The sequence below is a fragment of the Manis javanica genome, chromosome 4, assembly GCF_040802235.1.
Source record: "Manis javanica isolate MJ-LG chromosome 4, MJ_LKY, whole genome shotgun sequence".
Taxonomy (NCBI): Eukaryota; Metazoa; Chordata; class Mammalia; order Pholidota; family Manidae; genus Manis; species Manis javanica.
Window position 1 is genome coordinate 27,685,130 of NC_133159.1, and position 23,618 is coordinate 27,708,747.

Sequence of the window (23,618 nt, forward strand, 5' to 3'; positions counted from 1 at the left end):
GTGTTGCCCTCTTGTCTAGGCTGTAGATTTCATATAAGCAGAAAGGGAGTGGCTGGAAACCAGGTGACCAGCATATTGACTGGAGAACAGCTGTTCACACCAGTAAAGGAGCAGAATGCAGCGAGCTGTTTTTCTCTGTTCTTGACATGGTTTTTTGTTGCTTCTCACTGTTTGTTGCTACAGCAGTACCGAGCCAGAGGGAGAGGCTGGGGCAGAGGCAGCTACTCTGCTAACAGCAGCAGTAACAATGATTTTCAGAAGAGAAACCGGGATGAGGAGTGGGACCCTGAGTACACGCCCAAGAGCAAGAAGTATTACCTGGTATGTGCTTGGGGATTACAGGAGGGGCCAGAGGGCCTTTGGCAACCTGAGAGCTGATGCTGAGGCCTTAGTTGGTTTGTCCAAAGCTGATTAAATATGTGTGCAGGCATATTGCACCAGGGGATGTGTATTGTGGGACAGTGTGGTGATGGCAAGATGAGAGGCTCTACAGGAGTAGTTCTGGCCTTGAAAGGTTTACCATCTAAGATGTTCCAGCATAAGCAAGAAAGGGGTTGCTCTTCCTTTTTGGTCTGTGAACTTGTTTTACTGCTCTCCCACCCATAACCTCAGCCTCTTGCCAACCTTTATTTCACCCAGGGTAAAGTCATAACCCTCCCCTGATGGCACAGTAACAGGGTGTCACTCCCCAGTGCAGGATTAACAGGAAGGACAGGTCAGGATCTCTTTGAGGACAGATCTGTCTCTAAAATGAAATGCCACTGGGGCTTTTCTCATCTCAACAGTTCTGTAGAGACACCTCTGGGTCTATCTCTGTCTCTTTGGTTGGGGCTCTTGTTGGCTGAAATACCTGGCCAGTGAGTAAGCTTTCTTAGCCTTAATATGTCAACAGCAGGCATAGGTCCAAGCAGATTTGACTCAATGTTGTAACCAAGGTGTACTTGGAGCTGAATCTCTGTCATCCATGAGAAGGGTTGGATTGGTCTGTGTTGTCAGCTGCATAGCTAGGAAACAGGTTGTGCAGATGACTGTGCGCAGTCAGCCTTCACTCTTCTAGGTTCCTGGGAGCTGCTCTGAGACTTGTAGAGAATCCTAGAACCTTTATCTAGGGCAGTGTTGGCTGGGCCCAGGATAGGTGCTGGAGTGAGACAGCTGTAGGGAAAGGATTAAAGCCCATACAAAGCCCTCTTCCTGCCCCACCTGCCACTCGAAGGAGCACTGCTGACCTGACTGGTTAGGCAGGTGAACAAGCAGCCCTGGTAAGAAGCAGCTGGCCCTTTAGCTGAGCCAACCCTCCAGGAGCCTGAAGCCCTACTTGAGTAGATAGATGGTTTAGACTCCTGGAGGCCTTGGAGTTGATGAGGTAATGATGACTTGCGGTTTTCAAAATCTCTTTCTCATTCATTGGCTCCCTCCTCTTTCCTGAGATCATCAGAGCAGGGGTTCAGATGTAGGTTCTGATTTTTTTACCCTGCCATAGAGCCTGCCTCCTTGTATAAAATTGAAGAGGGGAGATAGAAGATGGGAGGCTGGGTTCTGGTCTTACCTTTTCCACTAACTGGTCTGAGGCCATGAGCAGGTCATTTGCCCTTGGTCTCACTGCCTGTTCTTGCTGGGGATAGGGGAGAGTCGGGAAGAGCCAGTGCCCCAGCTATGCATTCTGAGTGTAACTTCTTCTTTTAGCTGCCTAACCGCCCAGATCAGACATATTTTCACATTCTGGTGTGATTGCCTTTCTCAAACCCATCCTCTGAGAGATGGTGTACTACATAAAATGGAGTTACTTTAAGTTCCTAAGCCTGTTTCCCTATATACATAGTGGAAGGGGATAATAGTAGAGTAGATGTGAGGATTAAATGAGATAATGCATGTCAGGGTTTTTCAGTGCTTGGTGAAAGTTTTGTCATCATCATTATTATAAAAGCCCAAACTCTACTGCCTTAGAATCCTAAGGCATCCAACTGAATAGTTTATTGGATCTAAATCAGTAGCATTTTTAGGGTAGGGACAGGGAGGAGGACAGAAAAGGAGAAAAAAGGTGGGTTGGAGCATAGGTTCATTTAAGAAAGTCACATTTGGGTGGTCACAGAAGAAGGTAAGAAGGTTCTGGCTCCTCTTACTCTGGCATTAATGGCAGTTTTCTTTTCTCTCAGCACGATGACCGGGAAGGTGAAGGCAGTGAGAAGTGGGTGAGCCGGGGCCGGGGCCGAGGAGCCTTTCCCCGGGGTCGGGGCCGGTTCATGTTCCGGAAATCCAGCACCAGCCCCAAGTGGGCCCACGACAAGTTCAGTGGGGAGGAAGGGGAGATAGAAGACGACGAGAGTGGGACAGAGAACAGAGAGGAGAAGGACAGTTTACAGCCCACAACCGAGTAGGGGCCACTCTGATGGAGCCTCTGCCTGGGGGAGAGAAGCGCTGGGAAGATGGCTGGTGAGAAGCTAAGCAGAGGAACCTCAAGATGATGCTGAAAATCCCACCCCTACTGCCCACCAGCCAGGCAGAATCCTACTACAGCCGAAAGCATCCCTGGCGCTGCATCCCACTGGACAGGTGGCTGGCCTCAGAGCCTGGGGCAGGCCCAGGTCTGGAACAGAACACACTCGATGGGCTTTAGCTGTTTCTCATTTGTTGTTGGTGTGTGGGGTGGGGTTGGGGTAGGGAGGGGAGAGCGATACTTGGATTTTGGTTTGTTCCCTATTAGAAACCAAGTTTTGTTTGTAATTTCATTTGGAGCTAAGAGGACTAATTTGATAATTTTCAGTCTCTTCTCCTTTATTCTGATTTTAAAAGCCCCCTCTCACCCTTTTTTTAAGGCATATGTAGTAACATTAGAAAGATTTAATTTGGGCAACTTTGATTCTTAAAGAGAAAAAGCATGTGAATAAACATTGAAGTGTTCACCTCAGTTTGGGACCAAACTGCTTGGATCTTTGTAAAAATTGGTTTTTGTATGTCGAGGAGGAGTTCAAGGCCTTTCTTACCACCTTGTGTTCCCCTTTTCTGCACAGCCATGTACACATGGCGTTGCCTCTAACCACACCCCATGTGTGCATGCGTCCCCCCTCCTACCCCCCCAAATATTTTCTGATTTCTGGGCTGGGCTTCCCATTCTCCACCAGCAGCTCCAGTATCCCAAACTTTCTAGTCCTGCTGATCTCTCAGCAACAGGGGTGGAAACTGGACAGCAGTTTCTGGTCTGTTTTCTAAGAAACTTCTGAATTCTATTATCTTTACAAATATAAGATGAAAAAATAATTTTTTCAATATTTTTTATTAATCTTTTTATAAAATGAAAAGAAACTCCTATGATCGATTAAGGAAGGTGGTTATGGCTGGGTGGTTTGTGGGGGTTTGTTTTGTTTTGTTTTTTTTCTTTTTTTTTTTTACCTTAAGCTTTAAGTTGAAGTATTCTCAGATGTTTGGGGGGAAAACATCCTCTTAAAATGGGTCCTATGCTTGCCTTCTGGGGAGGCGGTCCTGAGCAGGTGTATCATACGGCATTTATGCATATGTTATATTCGGACTGTACCCACCTCTCCGCCCCCCACCCCTCAACCTCTTGGGTTGTGCTACTTTCCCCTTACTTTGCTACATTTCTATAGTTAAGTTGGTTTTACTTGAATGATTCATGTTTAGGGGGAAAAAAATGAAAATGCCCTTAAAATTTGTTTCAACTCCTCCTGCAAATAAAAAAAATAAATGAAGAAGGCAGATGTAAATGAGCTCTGGTCATTGTCACCGTGTGTGTGTCTAAGTGTGTAAGACAAAATGTCTGTGGATACTGGGCCCTGGCTGGCTCAGCCCGTCTTCACCAGCCCCACTCGGTTGGTCTGGGAGGAGCCTCAGGCACCCCTATGCTGGCTAGTGACTCCTCACTGGTTTTGCTTGCTTGTACCTTGGATGTGCCCGGAGATCCAGATTTTTTCACTGTGGTGTGTGATGGGGTAAGGACTTTGGCTTCTAAGGTGGTAGGGCAGGGGGTCAAGGGGTGTGGATAACAGGCTTAGCTTTTCTCTGTTCACCACTGAGCAGGAAGATTAAAAGCTCGACCACATGAGAGTGGCACAAAGTGGGCTCTAACCTTAGGCCTTTGCTTAGCTGTGAGGGGGAAGGAGCCTTGAAAGCTCCTTAAGTACTTTCTTCCTGTCTCCTCCCAAGGAGGATCCAGAGGTGTTTTCTGAGACCAAATTAGGCCCCAGTGGCCGGAAGCTGGGGCCTTCACACTCTTCCTCTTACACGGTGGGTTGGGAGTGGAGGGGTGGCAGGGAGGGACGGCCTCCCAAAGAAAGCAGAGTATACCAGCAGTAGCTCTGTGAACAGTAGCCACAGCCTCCACCCAGGCACCGCCCTAAGGCAGTTATTGCCTGCTGGTGTAGGGGGTGGTTGGGGGTGTGTGGCATGTGCCTCTCCCCACCCTTTACCCTTCAGGTAAAAGCTTTTGTGCAGAAAAAGGAAGATACGTGGAAGGGTCTGCAAATGGCAGGAAGGGGGGGCTCTCAGGGCCAAGGCTGGAAGGAGAGGCGGCTAGACTGGATGGAGTTTAGGTGACTAGGCAGGGAAGAGCATGTGGGGAGGCCGTGACTCCACACAGGCCAGAGACCCTAGTCATCATTCCTGGATTGGGGGCTAAACCTGCTGAGCCGGGCCACCTAACGCGCACACACCCTCTCCCAGCACCTGGAGCCCGACCTATCGGCTAGTATCTCTGCTTCCTTTGATTCACAGTCTAAGCTGTCCCACCCTGCCTGGGCCAGTGCTCGGCTGTCAGAGAGACGGCACTATCCTACCTGCCTGGCTCTGGAGGGCGTCCCGGGAGCCATGGGTATGTGCAGAAGGTTGGGGTGCCTCCTTTGCAACCGTGTGGAAATGGCAGCAAAAGCCTACACCACCATTCCACGCTCCCGTGATCTACGTGGAGCCCGGGACTCGGGCCGCGGGCAATCTGCCCCGACTGGGCCCTTCTGAGCCGAGCCCGCCCGATTCTCCACCCGCAGCGGTGCTGGTCCTGGCCGGATACCGCGCATAGGAGGATGAGCCGAGTCTGGCACCCGGGGACGTGGTCCGGCAGGTGTGCGAGGGGCCCCCACGCGACAGGCTGCGAGGAGAGCTGAGGGGCCGTTGCAGCCTCTTCCCCGAGCGGTTGGTGCAGGTGAGGCCTGGTCGGAGGTCGGGTCGGGGTATGTGTCTCATCTCTCGTCTCCGGGAGCTGAGAGCCCCCTCGGGTGCCCTCATTTCCAGGAGATCCCGGAGACTCTTCTCAGAGCTGGGTAGACGTAGAGACCGCACTGTGCGCGCCGCCGAGGTGAACGCCGGGACCCGGTGGCCGGCTGGCGAAGCCCCGCAACTGGAGTCGCCCCCAGCTCGCTTTGGCGGGCGCGGCTGTGGGAGGAGCTTCGAGGCCGCCCTGCGGTCTGTGATTGGTTCTCGAGTACAATGCCCCGCCCTGGGGCGGGGTCTGGAGGAGCTGCGGGCGCGCTCTCCGCCAGCCTCTCCCCAGCTAAGCGAATTCGCGGATTCCGGCTTCGGCGGCCTCACTCTCGTCCCGCCCTAGGTCGACCCGCCAAATCTTGGGGCCCCCAAAGATGGTGCAAAGTGAACTTCAGCTACATCCCGGAGCAGGCAGACGAGCTGAGTCTGCAAGTTGGGGAGATTGTAGAAGTGATAAAGGTGAGGGATTATGGAATGGTTTGCGGGGAGATGATGGATGGAGCACGCTCTGGGTGAGGGGAGATGGGTGAACGGAGGGTATGGGCGACGGGAATGGCGAGGGGTGCAGAAATGAGAAAGGGAGGGAGCAAGGGAGGAGGGGGTTCATCGGGCAGAGCCAAGGGTGTCAGATGTTAAGAGAGGCCCTTGGGGCAGAACCAGATGCCCCTGCATCATCCCTCCTCCCCAGATTGAGGACGGCTGGTGGCTGGGAGCCTTTCCATCCAACTTTGTGGAGTTGCTGGACAGTGGGCCCCCAAGTGAGACCTGGACCGTGTGGACCCCCTGAACCCCTGTGACCTGAATCTGCAGCCTCCAATGACTCTCCCAGTGGCCTGAGCCTGAGATCCACACCTCCTGACCCTCTGACTCCTCCCGCCGTCTAAACTCTGAATTTAGTACCCACCCTAACCTCAGTGTACTCCACCAGGCCTTGGTAACCTAGACATGCCTTCAGTCAGCCCTGCTCCCCAGCGGCCTCCCGGTAAGCTGGGTGGAGCAAGCACAGAGATGGTGACCTTTCCTTCCTGGGTTCCAACCGGGAAGAAAAGTGGCTCAGCATGTTCCTCCCTCCCTTGGCTCCCACTAGCTGAGCAGCCTGACCTGTAACAGCCCTCCAGACTACCTGTGGACAGGTGAGCATCCAGCCAGAGGGTCTCTCGGAGCCCCCTCCCCCAAGACACTCGTACTTGAGGAGAGGGGACCGACCCAGCTAGACTGATGGAGGAGAGAGCTGCTGACTGATTTGGGGAGGGGAGTCAGCTTCAAGGGACTGATCTCCCCTCAGTCTCTCATCCCAAGACCTACAGGGTCCTGTTTGACTACCAGCCCCAGGCCCAGACGACCTGGCACTGTGGAGGGGGGATGAGATGGAAGTACTGAGGAAGGTATGAAAGGCACAGGGCAGAGGAGGGAGCAGGGAAGGGTGTGTTGAGAAGGGGACACCCTGGAAGGAAGGAGCCTGGGGATCTGGCTCACCTCACCACTAGGTATTTCTTTCCCAGATCACAGAGGATATGGGCTGGTGGGAAGGAGAGTCGCAAGGAAGAAGAGGAATTTTCCCAGATAACTTTTGTTCCTGCCACCTCCAGTGAGTACAAAGCCAGGCACTGTGGGGCGGTGGTGGGGGTGGAGTAGAGGTGGGTTATGGGCAGGACAGGCTACTCTGAACAAGTTGGGGGTCCTGGTGCTCACTGAACATGCTGGAGGGTCACCCTTAAATGAGGATGGCCCTAGACATGTGGGGGCTCTTCTTCAAATTCTGATACTTCTCTTCTGCACAGATCAAGAAAGCCCCAAGGCAAGTGGGATATCAGGAATCAGGTGGGTGCCAGGGAAGCCTGGGATTGGGGGGAGTGCTCTCTGGGAGACCCACCAGTCCAGTTCCCCCTAAATACCCACAGCTCCCCAACATTCCAGTAGACCCTCTTAGGAACTGCCTTCTCCTGGGTTAAGGGCCCAGTGGGAATATATGTGGGTCATTGTTTGGGAGCATGTTAATTTGTGTATGTTAATAGGTTCGTGTTTCTCTGTATCTTGAGAATGTGACTATCAGTGTGTTTAAATTTGTTTCATTTTGTGAGGAAATGTATGGATTGATATGTCTGTATGACTGTGTTCGCATGTCTTAAAAGTGTATAAGTGAAAAGCTCTGTATATATGTCTGTGGGATATGTGTCTTAATTTATCTTTTAATGTAATATTTCACACATGCAAAAAATGTACATATGTGTTTTAAAACTTAATATTGAACACTCTCAAATACCCATGCTCTTATGATCCAAACCTAAGAACCAGCAGAACACTGCCAGTAGTTTGTCCTTTCTGCTATGTCACCCATACCACACGGAACCACTCTCCTGAATTGTGTGTTTATAATTCCCTCGAATTTTTTATTGTACTCACATGTGTATATGCCTTAACAATGTGCACTTAAGTTTTGCTTGTTTGGGGGCTTCCTGGAAATTATATCATGTGTTTACAGTTTTCTGTGACTTGATATTTCCAATAACATGTTTCTAAGATTCATCCATGTTGTATGTATATGGAAGTACTTAATTTTTCTCTGCTATCTACTATTCCTCAGGGAATTTACCAATCTATGTATCTGGTCTCCTCCTGATGTTGGACATTTTTGTTGTTTCTAGTTTTGACTACTACAGTGCTGCCATGGACATTCCTGTGCCTGTCTCCCAGTATACAGGGATGTTCCCCTAGGATATAATCCTGGGAGTGGCCCTGACTATAGAGAATGAATGTAAAACTTTTATGAGATACAGTTAAACTGCTTTCCAGAGTGATTGTACACTTTAACACTCTGCCCTCGGTGTATAAGAGATCCTATTGCTCTGAATTCTCTTCAGCTCTTGGTGTTGGTCAGCTTTCATTATTTTTGTGAATCTAGTGGGTGCAAAATAGCATCTCATTGTGGACTTAATTGGCATTTCCCTAGTTTGTTGGGAGTTTCCTTTTATATTCCTTTTATAATCTTAAATATATATTCCTTTTATATTATACATATATATATATATAATCATTTGTTGGAGTTCCTTTTATATTCTGACCCAATTCTTTATGGGTTATACGTGTTATAAATATTTCCTCCCAGTTTGTGATGTGTTGTCTTTTTTTAAATGATGTTCTTTGATGAAGGGGAGTTCTTAATTATAATACAGACATACCAGTCTTTAGGGGTTAGCCGGCTTTTCCTTGTTTAAGAAATCCTTCCTGCCCCAAGATCAAAAAGACAGTCAATTATATTTTCCTTAAAACTTCCAAAGTGTTGTTCATTTTTAAGTGCTTTTATCTATGTAGTATTGATTTTTAATAAATAACCCAATTATACCTTTTTCTATTTGAACAAGTAGTTGTTTCAGTATCATTTATTATTTTCTGCATGTGAGTTTTACACAGGTTTATTTACACAGAATTTATTTCTAGATGCCTCAAAATTTTTACTGTGACTTTTTAAAAAATTAGCTATCCTTCTGTATATTGCAGGAATAAAGAAATGCATTGAAATTTATATATTGATTTTATAGTTGGCTATGGTGCTAAACTCTATTTCTAATTGTTTATTTGGAATTCTTAGTTTTATATGAACACAGTCATGTCATCTGGAAGAAATGACAGTTTAGCTATTCTCTTTTCCACTCCTGTGCCTTTTAATTGCATTTTCTTGTTTTACTGTAGTGGTTATGATCTCAATACATTGAAATGAAGTAGAGATGATGAACATCATTACCATGGTCTTAATTTTAAATGGAATGCTTCTAACTTTTCCCCTTTAATAATGATGTCTGCGTAGATCTTTTGTTAGATATATTTTTGTCAAGCTAAGAAAGGTCCTTTCTATTTCTAGTTCACTTAGAATTGTTATCCAAGAGTGAGTGTCAAATTTTCTCAAATTGTTCATGTGAATCTTCTGAATGATTCTATGGATGTTATCCTTTAATCTGTCAATGTGATGAGTGACATTTGTAGAATTTTCTAATATTAAGCCATCCTTACATTCCTGGGATAAATTCAAATTGGTCATGGTTTATTATCTTTTCATATATTTACTGGAATACTTTCCCAGTTTTTCATAAGTTTTTTGCATTTATTTTAACTGTCCTTATCCAATTATGAATATTATGCTGGCCTAATGAATGAGTTAAAGAGTATAGATTTTGTTTTTAAATTTTCTGGTAGATCTTATTATATAAAATGGGAATCTTCTTTCCTCAAAAGTTCATGAACTGTGCCTGAAATTCATCTTGCCCTATTTTTTCCTATTATGGGAAGATTTTAAACTATTTTAAAGTTCTTTAATAGTTATTAGTAAGTCTGGCTAAAATTCTTTTTCTTTTCCTTCTGTTTTTTTTTTGGCTTGAAACAATAGAATTTTAATTTCTTGCAGTTCTGGAGGCCAGAAATCTGAAACCAAGTTGTTGGCATGGTCATGTGAAGGTTCTCAGAGAAGAATCTTTCCTTACCTCTTAGCTTCTTATAGTTGCTGGCCATCCTTGGCTTTAGACACAACTTCATTCTCTGCCTGTGTCTTCACCTGGTCTTCTGCCCTGTGTGTCAGTGTCCAAATTTCCACCTTCTAATGAGGACACCAGTCATCGGATTTGGGCTCACTGTAATCCAGTTTGACCTCATTTTAACTTGATTACATCTGGAAGACCCCTTTACTCTCTCAGTTGGCTTCAGCTTGAAACTCCAAGGGGAAGAAATTAAGCTGTGCAAGCTTAGGAGACTTGCACAGATAGCATTCTGTCTCCTGATCTCTGGGTGCAATGGCTGGTCAAAAATCTGGCTAAATTTTTTGAATCAGTTTTAATAAGTTGTATTTTTTAAATTATCCACTTGATGAATGTTTTCTCATTATTTGTATAAAGTTATTCATAATTGTCTCTTATATTCTGTATCTGCAGGTATCATCTTTTTTCAATTCTAGTAATGTTTGTTTCTTCCTCTCTTTTGTTCAGTCTCACCAGAGTTGTTAATATACTCAAATATTTTTTATAAAGCTTTTCTATTGTACCTTTTGTTTTCAGGGTTCATCTGTTTTGTAGTATGCATTGTACGTCAATCCTTTTTCTTGCACAATAATATTGTATAAACATGTGGAGCATTTCATCCATTAGGTGATGGACATTTGGTTGTTTTTACTTTTTAGCTATGAGTATTTGTGTACAAGATTTTGTGTGGTTGTGTTTTCATTTCTCTTCGATATATACCTAGGAATAGAATTGCTGGGAGCTACTGTAACTGTTTCACTTTAGGAAGAACCATTTTTCAAAGTGGGCGCATCGTTTTATATTCCCACTAGCAGTATGAGGACTCTAATATCTCCACATCCACACCAGACCAGCAGTTGTTACCGCCTTTCTTATAATCACCTGATTAGGTATGAAGTGGCATCTCACTGTGGTTTAGCTTTGCGTTTCTCTGATGGCTTATGTGTTGTGCATCTTTTCATATGCTCATTGGCACTTGTAGATCTTCTTTTAGAGAAATGTCTGTCTGGATGCTTGCTCCTTTTTTAAATTGGGTTACTTTTTTTTTTTTTTTGAGAGGGCATCTCTCATATTTATTGATCAAATGGTTGTTAACAACAATAAAATTCTGTATAGACTCAATGCACAATCATTAATCAACCAAATTGGGTTACTTTTTACTGTTGAGTTGTAGTTCTTTCTGTATTTTTGATAGAAGTCCTTTTTTAAATAATTTGCAAATATTTTCTCCCAATCTGTACATTGCCTTTTCACTTGCTTGGTGGTATCCTTTGATACACAAAAGTGTTAAATTTTGATGAAGTCCCATGTGTCTTTTCTTTGGTTGCTGGTGCCTTTGGTGTTGTATCTGTGAGACCAGTGCCAAATCCAGCGTTATACCTCAAACGGAGTGAGCTCCCTTCCGCCATGGTGGTGAAGCTGCTGGTTCTCACAATGTGGCCCATCCTACAGAAGGCCTACAGGGGTCAAGTGGGCAGGGGCAGGGCAGGGGCCAGGCATGGGGGCAGCCCTAGGCAGAACACCTTCAAGCATAAACACTCATCAGATTATTTCGTGCTTTTGGTCGATTTCCAGCACACTGAAGTGGTGGTTTTGTCTAATTTTATAACTGCCTGATGAGGTGAGGGTGTGTCTGCTACCTCACTGAGCCATAGTCAGGCGCCACTTCTGTTACCCATTCCTTCTCACATAGCTTACAAATTTTTTATTCCTTTTCCAGTGTACTAATTCTCTCTCTAGCTTTTTGGCTATATTTAATCTGCTGTTTAACCTATATTGCACTTTACTTCAAGAATGCTCTTTTTTAATCTCTAGTAGTTTTTCGTTATTTATTTTATTTATTGCTTGTTTAGTCCTCATGTTCCCTTTGTTGCATGCATATCTTTATTTCTTCAAATATTTTGCACATAGCTGTGCCGTGTTCTCTACCTGCCAGTTCCAGTGTCTGCTGCATGTTGTGTCTGCTGACTCCTGCTCTTGGGCCTGCCTTCTCGTGTGTGTGTCCTCCGGTCTTTGAGTGTGAGCTCATGACTTAATCTCAGCCTGTGGGTGTCTGACACATCTTAGTAAGGGACCTCTTCCCTAGAGGACTGACTTCTACTTCTGCCAGTAGCCAGAGCGTACCAACCACCAGAGATGGCCTTAGCTCTTGGGGAGGAAGTGGTACAAGGTTCGCGCTGCTGGACAGCTGCCATGCTTGGGGCCCGCAGGGAGCCCAGGGAGCAGAATCCGGGACACCTGCTCCTCTGGCAGGTGTCTGCAGGCCCCAGTTCCCCCATTATTATGGACCTTCCCTACTTCTTTGAAGTCCAACAGTGCCTCAGAATTGTACCCCAGGCAGGATGTAATTGCTGTCTAGTGGGAGGGCCCTACTGTGCACCTAATTGGCCACACTCCAAGCAGCAGAAGTCACAGTTAACATTACCCAGCTGTGACTGCCTATATGCTAAACACTCTTCTAAGCACCTCACATGAATTCAGTGACTTAACCCTCACAACAGCTCTGTAAGTTATATACTGTTGATACTTGTATCTTATGGATGAGGACCCTGGGGCATAGAGGGGTTAAGTTCCCTACCCAAGTTCTCACATGGCTGACAAGTAATGGTATGGGAATCCAAAGCCTGGTGTCGGGCTCCGGGACCTGCGCTCCGGCCCACCATGACACATTGTCAAGGCATTAGGGTATGTATCTGGGTGAGATACTGGGCATGGGACTAAATGCCAGCATGTGTACATAAGCCAGAGTGGCTGTTCATGTGTCCATGGATATGAATGTCACTGTGTGTGACTGTTCGCTCTGATGTCACATTCTCCGTGTGGCCTTCCCTGACCACCCCACTTAAGACTGTACACTCCCCTCCCTGTTCTTCCTCAGTGACACCTAATAACTTCCTAACACACTACATATTCTGCTTCTCTTGACCACGAGCTCACTGTGGCTGCTGTGGGAAGAAAGCACTGTAGGCGTGGTGAGTGTAGGCACAGCCTGGGTTGGAGGCTGTTGCAATAGTCCAGGTGAAGATGGTGGTGCCCTGATCTGGAGTCTTAGTGGTGACAAGGGGTTGGATTCAGGGTGCTTTGAAGGTCGGGCAGACAGGATTTACTGATGGTTCGGGTGTGCAGCAAGACGGAATAACGGTCCAGGATGACTCCTCATTTTGTCATCTGAGCCACTGGGCAAAAGGATGAGATGGAGAACATCGGGTGAGAGGCAGAGTGATGGGGGGAGGGGGCTGGAAAGCAAGAGATTTGTTTTGGGTATGTTAAGCGTGTGATGCCAGCTAGCTCTCCAAGTGGAAATATTGAGAGAGTGGTTGGATATGAATCGGCAGTTCAGAGTAGAGGAAGGGTGCTAGAGATGGGAATTTGGAATTTGTTGGCTTATTGATGATAATTCGCCCATGAGACTGGTGAGCTCTCCTGGGGAGTAAATGACATAGAGAAGTTCAAGGGAGGGTGGATTGGAAGGGGGAAGGTTATTGCCATGGTCTAGGCAAGAGATGAGGTTTGAACCAGGGAAGCAGCTGTGGGCCTTAAGCAAGGGTCAGGTCTTAGAGAAGTATGGATAAAAAGCTGGCAGGATATGGAGCCATCTCCCCTACAAAGCCTTCCCTGATTTAACTGTCTGCTAAGTGTCCCTTGGGGGTGTTCTACAGTTCCCTATGCCAATGTGGCCTAAGCTTACCTGGAGCCACCAGGAAGCAGAGTCAAATATTCATCTCCTGTGCCCTGGCCAGCAACTCTTAGATGGATGGATAAGTGAGTGAACGAATACCACACTCCCTTCTCCCCTTCCAGCTCCATTTAAGCAACCAAAAACGATGCCCAAAACAGCCCTCCCCGGAGTCAAGGAACTGGTGACAGCCACCACTGGGCCTGGCAAAACCAGGTGAGGAACAGGGTGGGGGTGGGGCTGGGGGAGGGTACAGAGGAAGCGCTGCTCCCTGCCCCCCACCCCCTGCCTCTGATGGGCTCCTGTTCTACCATCTTGGACACCCAGTGGAGACAGCTGGAAGCATCTCTCCCAGACTGGTAAGTCTCATTGCCTCCCTTCAGTGGGGTGAGGACTGGGGGACAGGGATGGGGTGGTTGTGCTGAGGCACAGAGATGAGGACAGACTCCAGGTCAGAGGAGGCCTGAGCCCCTGATGCTCTGTCATAGGCCCCAGTGGGATCCCAGGCTGCCCTGGCAGAAGGCGATCCAAAACTCAGGCTTCTGGGCAGTGCCTCACAGCTGGTCAGGTGAGAGGCCCTGAGACACGGGCACATGGGAATCCTGGGCAGAGTCTGTATGGTGTGCAAGGGGGAAGGATCCTGGACCAAGGGGAGCCAGACTCAAACATCAAGGCACCTGCTGTCAGCTTAGACCTCACACCCATCACCACAGGAGAAAGAGCAGAGAAGCCTAGCGAAAGCCCCTCCTGCAACTAAAACCCTGACTCTGGACAAGACCCCGAGCCCAGAGAAGCCCCTGTCTCCAGATAAGGTGCCCAGCCCAGAAAAGACTCTCTCTTCAGATAAGGCCCCCACTCCAGAGGGAACCCTGAGTGCAGATAAGGTTCCTACCCCAGAGGAGACCCTGGAATTCAAGGCCCCAGCCCCAGAGACCTCCCTGAGTCTGGACATGCGCTTGTCTGTGGGTGAGGCCCCTGGCCCAGAAGTCCTACCTGAAGGTGAAGGCCCTGGTCCAAAGTTGGCTCCTCCTGTGGACAAGTCCCCGCCACTAGAAAAGATTTTGGCTCCGGAGCAGGTGTTCTCTGAAGAGGCCTTCACAGCACTCAGTTCCATCACTTCTATCTGGAGGAAACCCTACTGACTGTCCTGTCTCGTGTGGCCAATGAGGCTCAATCCCAAGAGGAGTCCACATGCCAGAGGAGCAACACCCCTTTGGTGAGGGGGAAGCTCCCACTACAGTCTTAAGTCCAAGCCAGGGTGCATGCCTGCTTTGGAGAAAGTGCATCCCCAGGAAGAGTCTACAACCCTCCCTGAGAAGGGGCCTGTGAAGTATGCACCCCCAGAACAAGAGGAGGTTCCCAAAGGGGAGGTGACCCCCGAAGAAGTAGCACCTGCTCAGAAGAATCCACATGTTATCAAGCCCATGCCAGAACCCCAAGAGACTACCATCCTCCAATCCCTGGTCCCACAAAATCCCACGGAGAGCAAAAGTGACAGGGACGACATCGTAAGGCTACAGGAAGAGGTGCAGTCTTTAAGGAGGCCGCTGGAGCTGATGGGGGTGCAGCTGGAGTAGGTAGGGACGGGCACGAGTGGGTTGTGCGGGAGGGGGATGGTGGCTCCAAGCCTGCCCGGCCTACCCTTCCCTTCCGCTCTTGTATCTGCAGAGGGAAGCTGGTCGACATCTGGGGGGAGCTGAGAAGAGAGAGGGAGAAGCGCCTGCTGCTGGAGGTGGGTGGGGTGCGAGTCCCAGATGGGAGGGGCTGGCGGCTGGCCGCCCCCTGACGCCCTCTCCCGATTAGGTTTACAGGACGCGGAGGACCCAGGAGGCCTGGGCCGGGGCTCGGTGCACGCGCAGACGCAGACTCCCTGAGCGTGAGCCCGGGAGGGACACGGAGGAAAGTCTGGCTCCGGTCACCCGCGTGCTTACACACGACTCTGGGAAACTCAAGAAAATAAACTGCAGTGTACGCGCGTACCGCGCCTGCCTGGTCCGTGCGGGGGCAGGGGGCGGGGCCGGCTGGCGCTCCGGGCCCACTGCATTCCTGCAGCCTCTCCCGGGCACATCTGGCCAACATGTGGCTCCCATTACGGTTCCCAAGGCTTGCGCGCGGCTATTTTTATCCACCGGATGGCTGGGGGTGGGGAGTGGGGGTGTCTCCTTCGGACGCCAGCCCGGCGCTGGAGAAATGGCCGGCAGGAGGGGCCCAAGCAGGGTCGGGCTCTGCCCGCGGGCGCGGATTCCGGAATCCAGCTGTGCGCAGGGGGGCCGCGAGGGCCTGCTCTGGATCCCCGACCCCTCCTAGTTGGCCCCACTGTCCGCTCCGAAGTACTCACAGGAACGCACCTTGGCTCAGACACTGTCTACCCAACCCAGCTCAGGCACACGTAATCACGCTGGGGGCTAGTAGCGCCTTAGCGTTGTGGTCAGAGCCCTGAGGCCTGGGGTGAGGTGGGGGATGTGGGTGAATGCAATGATGCGTGGACCCAAGGCGTTTGTAAGGACCGGGGCAAGTGCGCCCAGGCGTTTCCTGTAAAGAATGCATTTGTAAGTAAGGAATGTGATGTGTGTGTGTGAAGACTGAGGTGGCGGACAGTGTTTTTGCTCTCTCAAGTGAATGGGAGCATGTGTGCTGAGGCTTCGGGTGGGTGGATGGTGGACAGCCTGGTAAAGGAATCGAGTCGGATCTTGTCCTGAGGCGCCCCGCAAGGCAGCAGCCTGCGGACGTCACGGGCAGGGGTAACAGAGGCAGACCGAGTCACTGAGAATGAAGATGTCATTGGTCACTTTACCTCTTAACGTTAACCCAGAGAGAGGGTGGGGCCCCTGTGTCCTGCCCTTCCCCCAGGGCCTCTGGCAGGACAGAGGAAGGATGCTTCCCAGAGGGGGGAATCCAGGCTCAATAGCACCGAGGGAGTCGTGGGGGAGGGGCCTCCATAGCACCGTGGGCAGGGGCAGTCCCAAGGTCCTGGGGCAGCCGTGAGCACACGTGCATGTCCAGTACCTAGAGCGCCTTGCAGCGGGAGCGGTGGCGGGTCAGTAATAGTGCATGCGGCCCAGGGTGCCTGTGGCCGTGGGGCTGGGCCCCAAAGTGCCGGTGCCCAGCAGGTCGGGCTGCCCTGTGCGCCAAATCTCCCGCAGGATCCGTTCCCGCTCCTCTAGGCGCTGTGCTCGCTCCAGCTCCTCTGCCGACGTGAAGACGTTGACGCTCAGGGGCCCGTCGGGCTCTGCGGACTGCTCGGGACCCGGCAGCGTGTCGTCGGGGCCCAGCCGCGTCACCGTGTCCTCGTCGTCGTCGTCGGGCTCCAGGGTGCTGCTGCGGGGGTCCCGGCGCGGGGCAGGGCCCCGGGGCCGCTGGCGGGGCGCGCAGGAGATGCTGATGACTAGTAGGCACAGGGTTAGCAGCAGGCCAAAGCAGACGCCCAGCACGAAGTAGAGGCCAAAGCTCTCGGGGTTAGCTGGGGGGTCAGAGGGCAAAAGTCATGGGAAGCCCTGGTGTGTGGGAGTCGTTACATCCCGAAAAGATCCCAGGTTTGAGTTTGGGGGCTAAGAGCGTTACCCATTACTTTAAGGACATTAGGTAGCTGCCCACGGGCAATGGGGCCCCGGGGAGGAGGGGAGGGAAGGGGTGGAATGGGACCTCAGAGGGGCAGGGGAGGTCCATGTCCCCGGGGCCGCCCTCACCGCGGATGTGTGCGAAGGCAGCCAGGCTGTTGCTGAGCAACTCCATGTCCCTTCGGGGGGCATCCATGCTGCTCTGGCGGGGGTGGGGCAGCTTCCCTGTCAACCTGCGAGGTCAGCAAGGTCAGATCCTAGGGCCCCTAGAGCTGACCCTGACCCCGCTTCCTCCTTGGGGCAGCCCCTCTCCCTGGAAGAACAGCCCCAGGGTCCACCCTGGAGAGACGGCTCCCTAAGTTCGTTACAGACCTGGGCCCTGTCTTGGGATCCTTTCCCTGGGCGCCGACCCCCTCCAACCTGGGAGTCAGAAGGCCCCGTCACCTTGTGGGTTCACCAGGAGAGGCCCGGTTTCGCCGTCCCGGGAGCTGGATGGAGGAGAGACGCGGGTGCCTCCCCCAACTCCCTAGGCAGGCTCCGGGGACGGGGAGCCGCGGCCGCCGTCCTCTCCCACCCCGCCTGCCCCGCGGGGACCTGGTGGCCCGGGCTCACTCACCGTCAGCGCCCACTTCCCCGCTGCCCGGCCACGCGCGTCTGGCGGCCGTATACACCCGGGGCCCGGCCGCTCCCACCCCGCCCGTCCCGGCCGCCCCGCCCGCCCGGCTCGGCTCCCAGGCCGCGGCAGCGCGGGCCCGATACGGGCCGACGGACCAGCCGGCGGAAAGTTTCTCCACGGAAAGAGGAGGGGCGGGGCGGGGCGCGGGGAGGCGGGGAGGAAAAGGGCCGGGAGAGGAAGGGGAGAGCGCGGGCGGCAGGGAGGAGGGAAGCAAGGTCTGCGGGGCCTCTGCACCCCCACAGGAAACCGCTGGGGAGGCCGGTTGCAGGGACCCGCCCCCAGGCTACTAATTACAATAATAGTAATGAGGATGAACTGCTGCCCAGGTGCCAGGCAGCGGACTAAACCCTTTATAGTGTTCTTTCATTTAATCCTAACAACCCTGTAACGTGGGTACCATTATCCCCACTTGGCAGATAATTAACTGTCACAGAGAGATTGAATAACTTTACCAAAGGGTCACGATTTGAACCCACTGCTGGCTGACCCTAGAGCCTGGGCTCTTAACCCTCCCCTATACCTCGTTCTTCCTCCCAGGAGGCCCCCTTTCCAAGGGAAGACTGCCCTACCCAGCCCTGATGTCAGCCTTCCCTCAGACCCTCAACCGCTGATCCAGAGAGGGGGCTTTCACCCCCTTCTCCCAGGGCCCAGTGGGCATGGGCTGGGGTGTGTCCAGCCAGTGGAGCTCCAGACACACAGGGTTAATGAATGTTGGACTCCTGCTCTGAGCCAGGCCAGCCTTGCAGAACCCAGCCTAGGCCCTGTGCTGGCCCTGTGCTCTGTGCCAGAGCATGCCACAGAGATGTGTTTGGCTGCCTGCACAACCTGCCCATGCACATGCATTTCCACCTGGGCTCCGGCTGTGCATGCACTGCATTATCAGTGTGTGCCCCTGGGGCTTCCTCCTGCCCAGACTCCCTGCCCCTGCCCCTGCTTGGGCCCCCCCTCCTGTGCTGGGGCTGGGGTGAGGGGGAGTTCTTGGCAGGAGCTCTGGAGAGGAGAAGGGAAGGAGGGGGAGAGGAAATTGTAGACATAGCTGAAGGCGCAGCCTGAGGCCTGTGGGCCAGTGACCCCCATCTCCCCGCCCCCGTCCAGGCTGGAGACCCCAACTCAGTCCTGAGACTGGGTTCAAGGAGAGGGCAGATCTAGATGGAGAAAGGATTAGGGCTGACTCCCATGGGGATGGGGAAAGGGCCCCCAGGGGTCTTTGTGACTGTTTACACTGTGTTGTGTGCATGTGTGGAGGTATTTCTGTCCGTATCTCTGTATTTGTTTTCGTGTTGTATCTGCATGAGCATTTTTGTGGGGATGGGGGTGGGTATGTCTGTGTATAAGTTTGTACAACCACTAGTCAGCACACGCAGTGTCTGCCTGGCGCTTCCCAGTGATGGGGTTCAGCAGTAAGCAGAGCGGACATAAATCTTTGCCCTCACTGAGCTGACACAAAGCAGAGACAAACAATCCCAAGAAAGATCATCTGGGTGCTGCGGAGGGCTCCAGGGATGATGGAATGATAACGGGAAGGGAACCTGGGGTGGCATCTGAGTCCCAAAGAGGGGGCAGCCAGGTCAGGATCTGGGGAGCAGCCAGCAGGGAGGGCTGGGCCCCTGAGGTCGGAGCATCTGGGGCCAGCAGAGGAGGATCCTGGATGCCGTTGTCAGTGTGGTGAGAGGAGGGTCCCTGTGGCGGCTCAATTTGGGCCGCTGTGCAGTGGGCAGGCTGGCGGCCATCCAGGCAAGCAGTGGCTGAGGCTTGGCCCACAGGGCAGTGGAGGAGGTGAGGCAAGATCAGCAGGAGTGTCCTGAGAGAACGCCAGCAGGATGCCTGCGTCATGTGCGGATATGTGGGAAGGAGAGACTCAGGCAGGACCTGGGCAGCCGCTTGATGTTGGGCCTGGACCCCCGAAGAGAGCTTACCTGGGGATTGTTTCATGTTGGATTTGCCCATTAGACATCGGCTGGGGGTGTTAGGCCCCTGGGCAGGTGGAGCCCCAAGGAGGCTGGGCTGGAAATTGTGCGAGAGCCCTCAACACCAGTGATGGATTTGACGCCCTGGGAGCGGGTGAGATCATCTAGGTGGCGGGGAGAGAAGAGAGGCGTCCAGAGCCCGAGCTCCAGCCTTGAGGGGTCTCGAGGAGTCAGCCTGGGGAGAGCAGTGAGGTGGCTAAAGACTGGGCCAGGCTAAGGACGAGGTCAGCCATGTTAAATTGGGCTGAGAGGTGGAGGTGAGGCCAGAAGCTGATCACTGGCTGAGACGGGTCGGTTTCCACAGGCTGCATTCACACGTCGAATGCTACCATTCATGTGCATCCTGATGCTGTGGCTTTGCTAGTGTGACCGGCCATGTGTGTGCAGGACATCATGTCTCAGTTTGTGTGGCACACACCTTAGTCTCCATGAAGGTCTGCGGGGTGCCTCTCTGTAAGAATTTAGATGTGTTTGCACCAAGCTGTTACTGTGCGTGCAGAGCTCTGGCGATGGCCACCTGCAGACAAAGGTGTACCTGTGTCTAGGCTGGCACCCCAGGAGAGGTGCTGGAAGCTTTTGGCCCATGTGGGCCCTTCCCACAGTCCTCTTGCCCTCCTGGTCACCTGTCTTCTGCTCTTTTGCCTGCCTGTCCCTGCCCACCAGCCTGTCTGTAGGTCGTCCCAGCCACCTGCTTTCTAGTCATGCTGGCTGGGCTCTCTCTGTGTATCTGTCACCTGCCTGTCTTGCTTACAGCCCACCTAGCCCCCTGCTGACTTCCTTCCTGTCTGTTGGCCTGTGACTGACCTGCCTGCTCACCTACCTGCTTATTGGCCGCCTCTCTGCCCTCCTGTCAGTCTGTGAGACTAGAGATTTGTCACCTTGGGAGGCACAGAGGTAGATACTAAGATGAAACCAGGAAAGAAAGGTCTTGATGGGAGGTCAGGGGGCTGCCATATTCAGGCCCAATGCAAAGCCCAACCCCCGGCTCCAGTGGCCAAGCTGGGGCCTGGCTCTGGCTGCTCTGTTCCTGACACTGGGGCCTCACCTCACTGGTGGGGCAGGGACTGGCAAGGTCTTAGATGGAGGGAAGAAGGGGACTCAAGGCCTCAAGACATAAAACCTGCCCAGTCTTCTGAATGCCCCCGCAGGACCCAAGACAGCTGCTGGAAAGAAGGCACTGGGAAAGTTTGCAAAATGAATAGTGATCATTACAGATATTAAGTACCCCTCTGGCCCCTGGCACTCTGCTAAATGCCATGTATGCCTCAGCCCTTTAAATCTTCCCAGGAACCCCATGCAGTTTATGGCATGATTCCCACCTTACAGAGATAGAACTGCTGAGGCTCAGAGAGGTTAAGTAATGCATGTACAATCACATGGGCATAAGTGGTGGGGCATGGACCTGAACTCCTCAGCCTGTGCTCCCAACCAGTCTTCCACTAGACCTAGTCTTGAGGTCATTGTTTTCCACCTCATCAGACCCACCTTTTTAAATATACTTTGTATTATTTCCTTTTATGCTCCTAAAATGAAATTATGGCCAACGGATCTACCTCTCCATGTAATGAAAAATATATATATTGTCCTATAATACAAAAGAAATAAAGGATAATAATATTTATGAAGTGATCAATTGCTGGGAAGATGATGGTTACACGTGCAAACAGACATTTGTGGTGTCAGTGTCTGACATGGTGAGGAACTCTTGGTAAAGTTATGAACAAAACCAACTACCAGTTCCCTCTACTTTATACAGGAGTTGCATTCCCAGAAAATTCAGTGTATATTAGTTTAGTGTATATTAGTATGAAGTCCTTTGTGTTTATGTATAAAATGGGATTAGATTCTTGGCTCTGGTGATTACAAACAAGTTTTTCACTCATGTTTTGCAGGTAGAAGTAGAATCTGCTTCCTTGGGTTGTGTGGCCCCAGCCCTAAATGCCAGCAGCACCCCTCTCGTGACAACCAGCCCCACCCCAATTCCTCACCCCCATTTGGACACACAGGATTCTGCCCTCGTGGAGCTCGACATGTGAAGAGGTGAGACAGATAAAATCAATTATCCAGCATATGATATACTATCAGGCTGTGATAAGCACAAGTAAAGCAGGGTCAGGGGTTAGAGAAGACCAGATGGACATGGTGAGGGCCAGCCTCTCCAAGGAGGGGACACTTTGAGCAGAGGGAATTGAGGGAGCCATGCAAATATCTGGGGAGAAGAGCCTTTCAGAAAGAAAGGCCAATGCAAAGACCTTGAGGTGGTGAGGGCTTAGCTCATTTGGTAAGGAGGCCCCCGGAGGCCTGTGGGGCTGGAACAGTGAGGGTGGGGTGAGGAGCCCAGAAGTTAGAAGGGAGGCCAGGTGTGGAGCTCTGCGTGGTGTAGAGCTTTCTAGACCACAGGCAGGCCTCTGGTTATCCTGCATGGGACAGAAGCCATCAGAGGCGTGTAAGCAGGAGAGACAAAACTGGCCTTTGAAAAGGCTCCCTCTGGCTGCTCTGTGGCCCCTGGGTTGCTGCAGGGGCAGAGTGGGAGCAGGGAGACCAGGAAGCAAGAGAAGTGGGATCAGACAGAGTGGGTGCAGGGCTGGGAAGCGGTCAGATTCTGCCTGGCCCGCTGACAGAATTAGCAGCGGATTGGACATGGGGTAGGAGAGAGAGAGAGGAAGAGAGACAAGGAGTCAAGGCTAACTTGGCTTGGAAGCCTGAACAACTCAGCCAACCCAGAGCCCATTTCCTACTTCCTTTCCCACTTCAGATGGCTCCACAGCTCTGTCTGGCTTCGAGGACACTGGAGACCAGGCAGTGGTTACACTGATGGACACTTCTCCTTGTTTGATTTCTCCGGAGCATAGATAGCTGTTGATCACACCCACCTTTCTGGTATTTTTCCCTCCCTTTACTCCCAGGGCTCAAAATAAAAACTAGAGGAAGGAACCAAGACATTTAGATAATGAACCAACAGCTCTGGCGTGTGAGCTCATGCCAGGCCCGTTCTAGATGTTGAGGATACAAGAGTGAGCAAAACCGAGTCCCTGCCTGGATGCCCCTTACTGTCTTGGGTATTGCTGAGTGTAAGCCTGCCACGTGTGGGTACCTGGGCGATAACCTGTGCACAGAACAGAGGCTGATGGGGGTGGGGGCAGGAGGAAGGCTGAGAGGGAGACAAGCCCCAGGGATGGCAGCTGGGCAGGCTGGTGTGTGACAGTGGTGGGCTGGGAGTGAGGGGACCTTGTGTGTGCATCCAGGGCAGCTCGACAGATAAGGTATGGGCCAGATGAAATGGGCAGAATTTGTATAGACTCAGGAGTGGCCACTTCACTGCTGAGGTGAAGGTCCTTCAAGGGTCTGTGGAGTGAAGGAAGAGATGGTGTTGGGGGATGCCATTCTGAAGCATTTACAGAGAACCAGGGCCTTGGAGAGGTGCCAACCCCCACCCCCATCACTGTGTCTGCACTTGGCTGGGAAGAGGCTTTGCCTGCATGGATCTCTGCCCCTTTTGTGACCTGGGCCTGTGTGTGGTTCCTGAACACAAATGGGTCTGCCTGTGCGCTGTGGTGTGCTGGGGGAGGGCCCAGCCTACCTCTAGCTTCATTGCTTCAATGCTCAATTTACAAAGTCTAAATTTAGGCAAAGGAAGGAAAGAAGAAAGGAAGGAAGGAACCCCTTTGGCTTCCTATGGAGGAGAGGGAAGGGGAGGGTGGTGCAGGAAAAGGCCTGGCCTGGCTCTTCTCTTCCCTGCTATCCTGGATGGACATAGGGGTAGGCGGGCAGTCTCTGCCTGGCTCGGTTTCCCTGACCTCAGATGGGGGTTTGGCAGGGAGAGAGGATCAATATTCAGTCAGCTGCAGCCACTCTGGGACACCTCTTGTATGCACAGGCCGGGGGCTGAACCAAGCCAAGCAGGGAGTTTCCACATAGCCAGAAACAGGACTGACAGGTCTGGGAGGATGCTGGGTACTTCTGGTCCTCTTCCCTGTTCAGAAAACTGATGGTGGCCAGCCTGCCAGCAGTGGGTGAGAGGGCTATCCA

General features: G+C 51.6%; 3 protein-coding genes across 5 annotated transcripts in view; 2 read left to right on the forward strand and 1 right to left on the reverse strand.

The window, feature by feature from the left end:
* The window catches only part of THRAP3 (thyroid hormone receptor associated protein 3), a 49,280-nt gene extending 45,561 nt beyond the window's left edge, over positions 1 to 3,719 (forward strand). Inside the window, exons 10-11 of one of the 2 annotated variants that reach the window (XM_073233630.1) lie at positions 184 to 321; positions 2,154 to 3,719. In XM_073233630.1, the coding sequence (XP_073089731.1) occupies positions 184 to 321; positions 2,154 to 2,375 (360 nt within the window). In that variant the 3' untranslated portion in view covers positions 2,376 to 3,719. The remainder of the gene's footprint in view (positions 1 to 183; positions 322 to 2,153) is intronic. The other variant, XM_073233631.1, reaches the window with a different exon arrangement.
* On the forward strand, positions 2,459 to 23,591 carry SH3D21 (SH3 domain containing 21). Its single transcript, XM_073232846.1, is given in 21 exon segments — positions 2,459 to 2,582; positions 4,641 to 5,149; positions 5,239 to 5,302; positions 5,552 to 5,667; positions 5,897 to 5,966; positions 6,137 to 6,190; positions 6,294 to 6,341; positions 6,494 to 6,541; positions 6,544 to 6,593; positions 6,711 to 6,777; positions 6,780 to 6,796; positions 6,990 to 7,029; positions 13,515 to 13,606; positions 13,700 to 13,748; positions 13,878 to 14,140; positions 14,142 to 14,526; positions 14,611 to 14,962; positions 15,058 to 15,121; positions 15,193 to 15,938; positions 21,482 to 21,629; positions 22,345 to 23,591. Coding segments are annotated over 19 exon segments (2,916 nt in total). The 3' UTR covers positions 15,697 to 15,938; positions 21,482 to 21,629; positions 22,345 to 23,591.
* On the reverse strand, positions 16,160 to 17,699 carry EVA1B (eva-1 homolog B). 2 transcript variants are annotated; one of them, XM_037021251.2, is made up of 4 exons: positions 17,563 to 17,627; positions 17,319 to 17,366; positions 17,076 to 17,179; positions 16,160 to 16,849 (listed from the first exon to the last, which is right to left on the reverse strand). In XM_037021251.2, the coding sequence occupies exons 3-4, from the start codon at positions 17,140 to 17,142 to the stop codon at positions 16,428 to 16,430; spliced, it is 489 nt and encodes a 162-aa protein (XP_036877146.1). In that variant the 5' UTR covers positions 17,143 to 17,179; positions 17,319 to 17,366; positions 17,563 to 17,627; the 3' UTR covers positions 16,160 to 16,427. The 2 variants fall into 2 exon arrangements, with proteins under 2 accessions (XP_036877146.1, XP_036877145.1); XM_037021250.2 differs by lacking the exon at positions 17,319 to 17,366 and having other exon boundaries at positions 17,563 to 17,699.
* Positions 23,592 to 23,618: the final 27 nt, after the last annotated feature.

Excerpts from the sequence above, each read along its gene's own strand:
- EVA1B (XM_037021250.2), bottom strand. The coding sequence starts at position 17,142 with ATGGATGCCCCCCGAAGGGACATGGAGTTGCTCAGCAACAGCCTGGCT. Across the intron at positions 16,850-17,075 it reads TGCCTTCGCACACATCCGCG|CTAACCCCGAGAGCTTTGGC; the intron begins GTGAGGGCGGCC and ends CTGACCCCCCAG.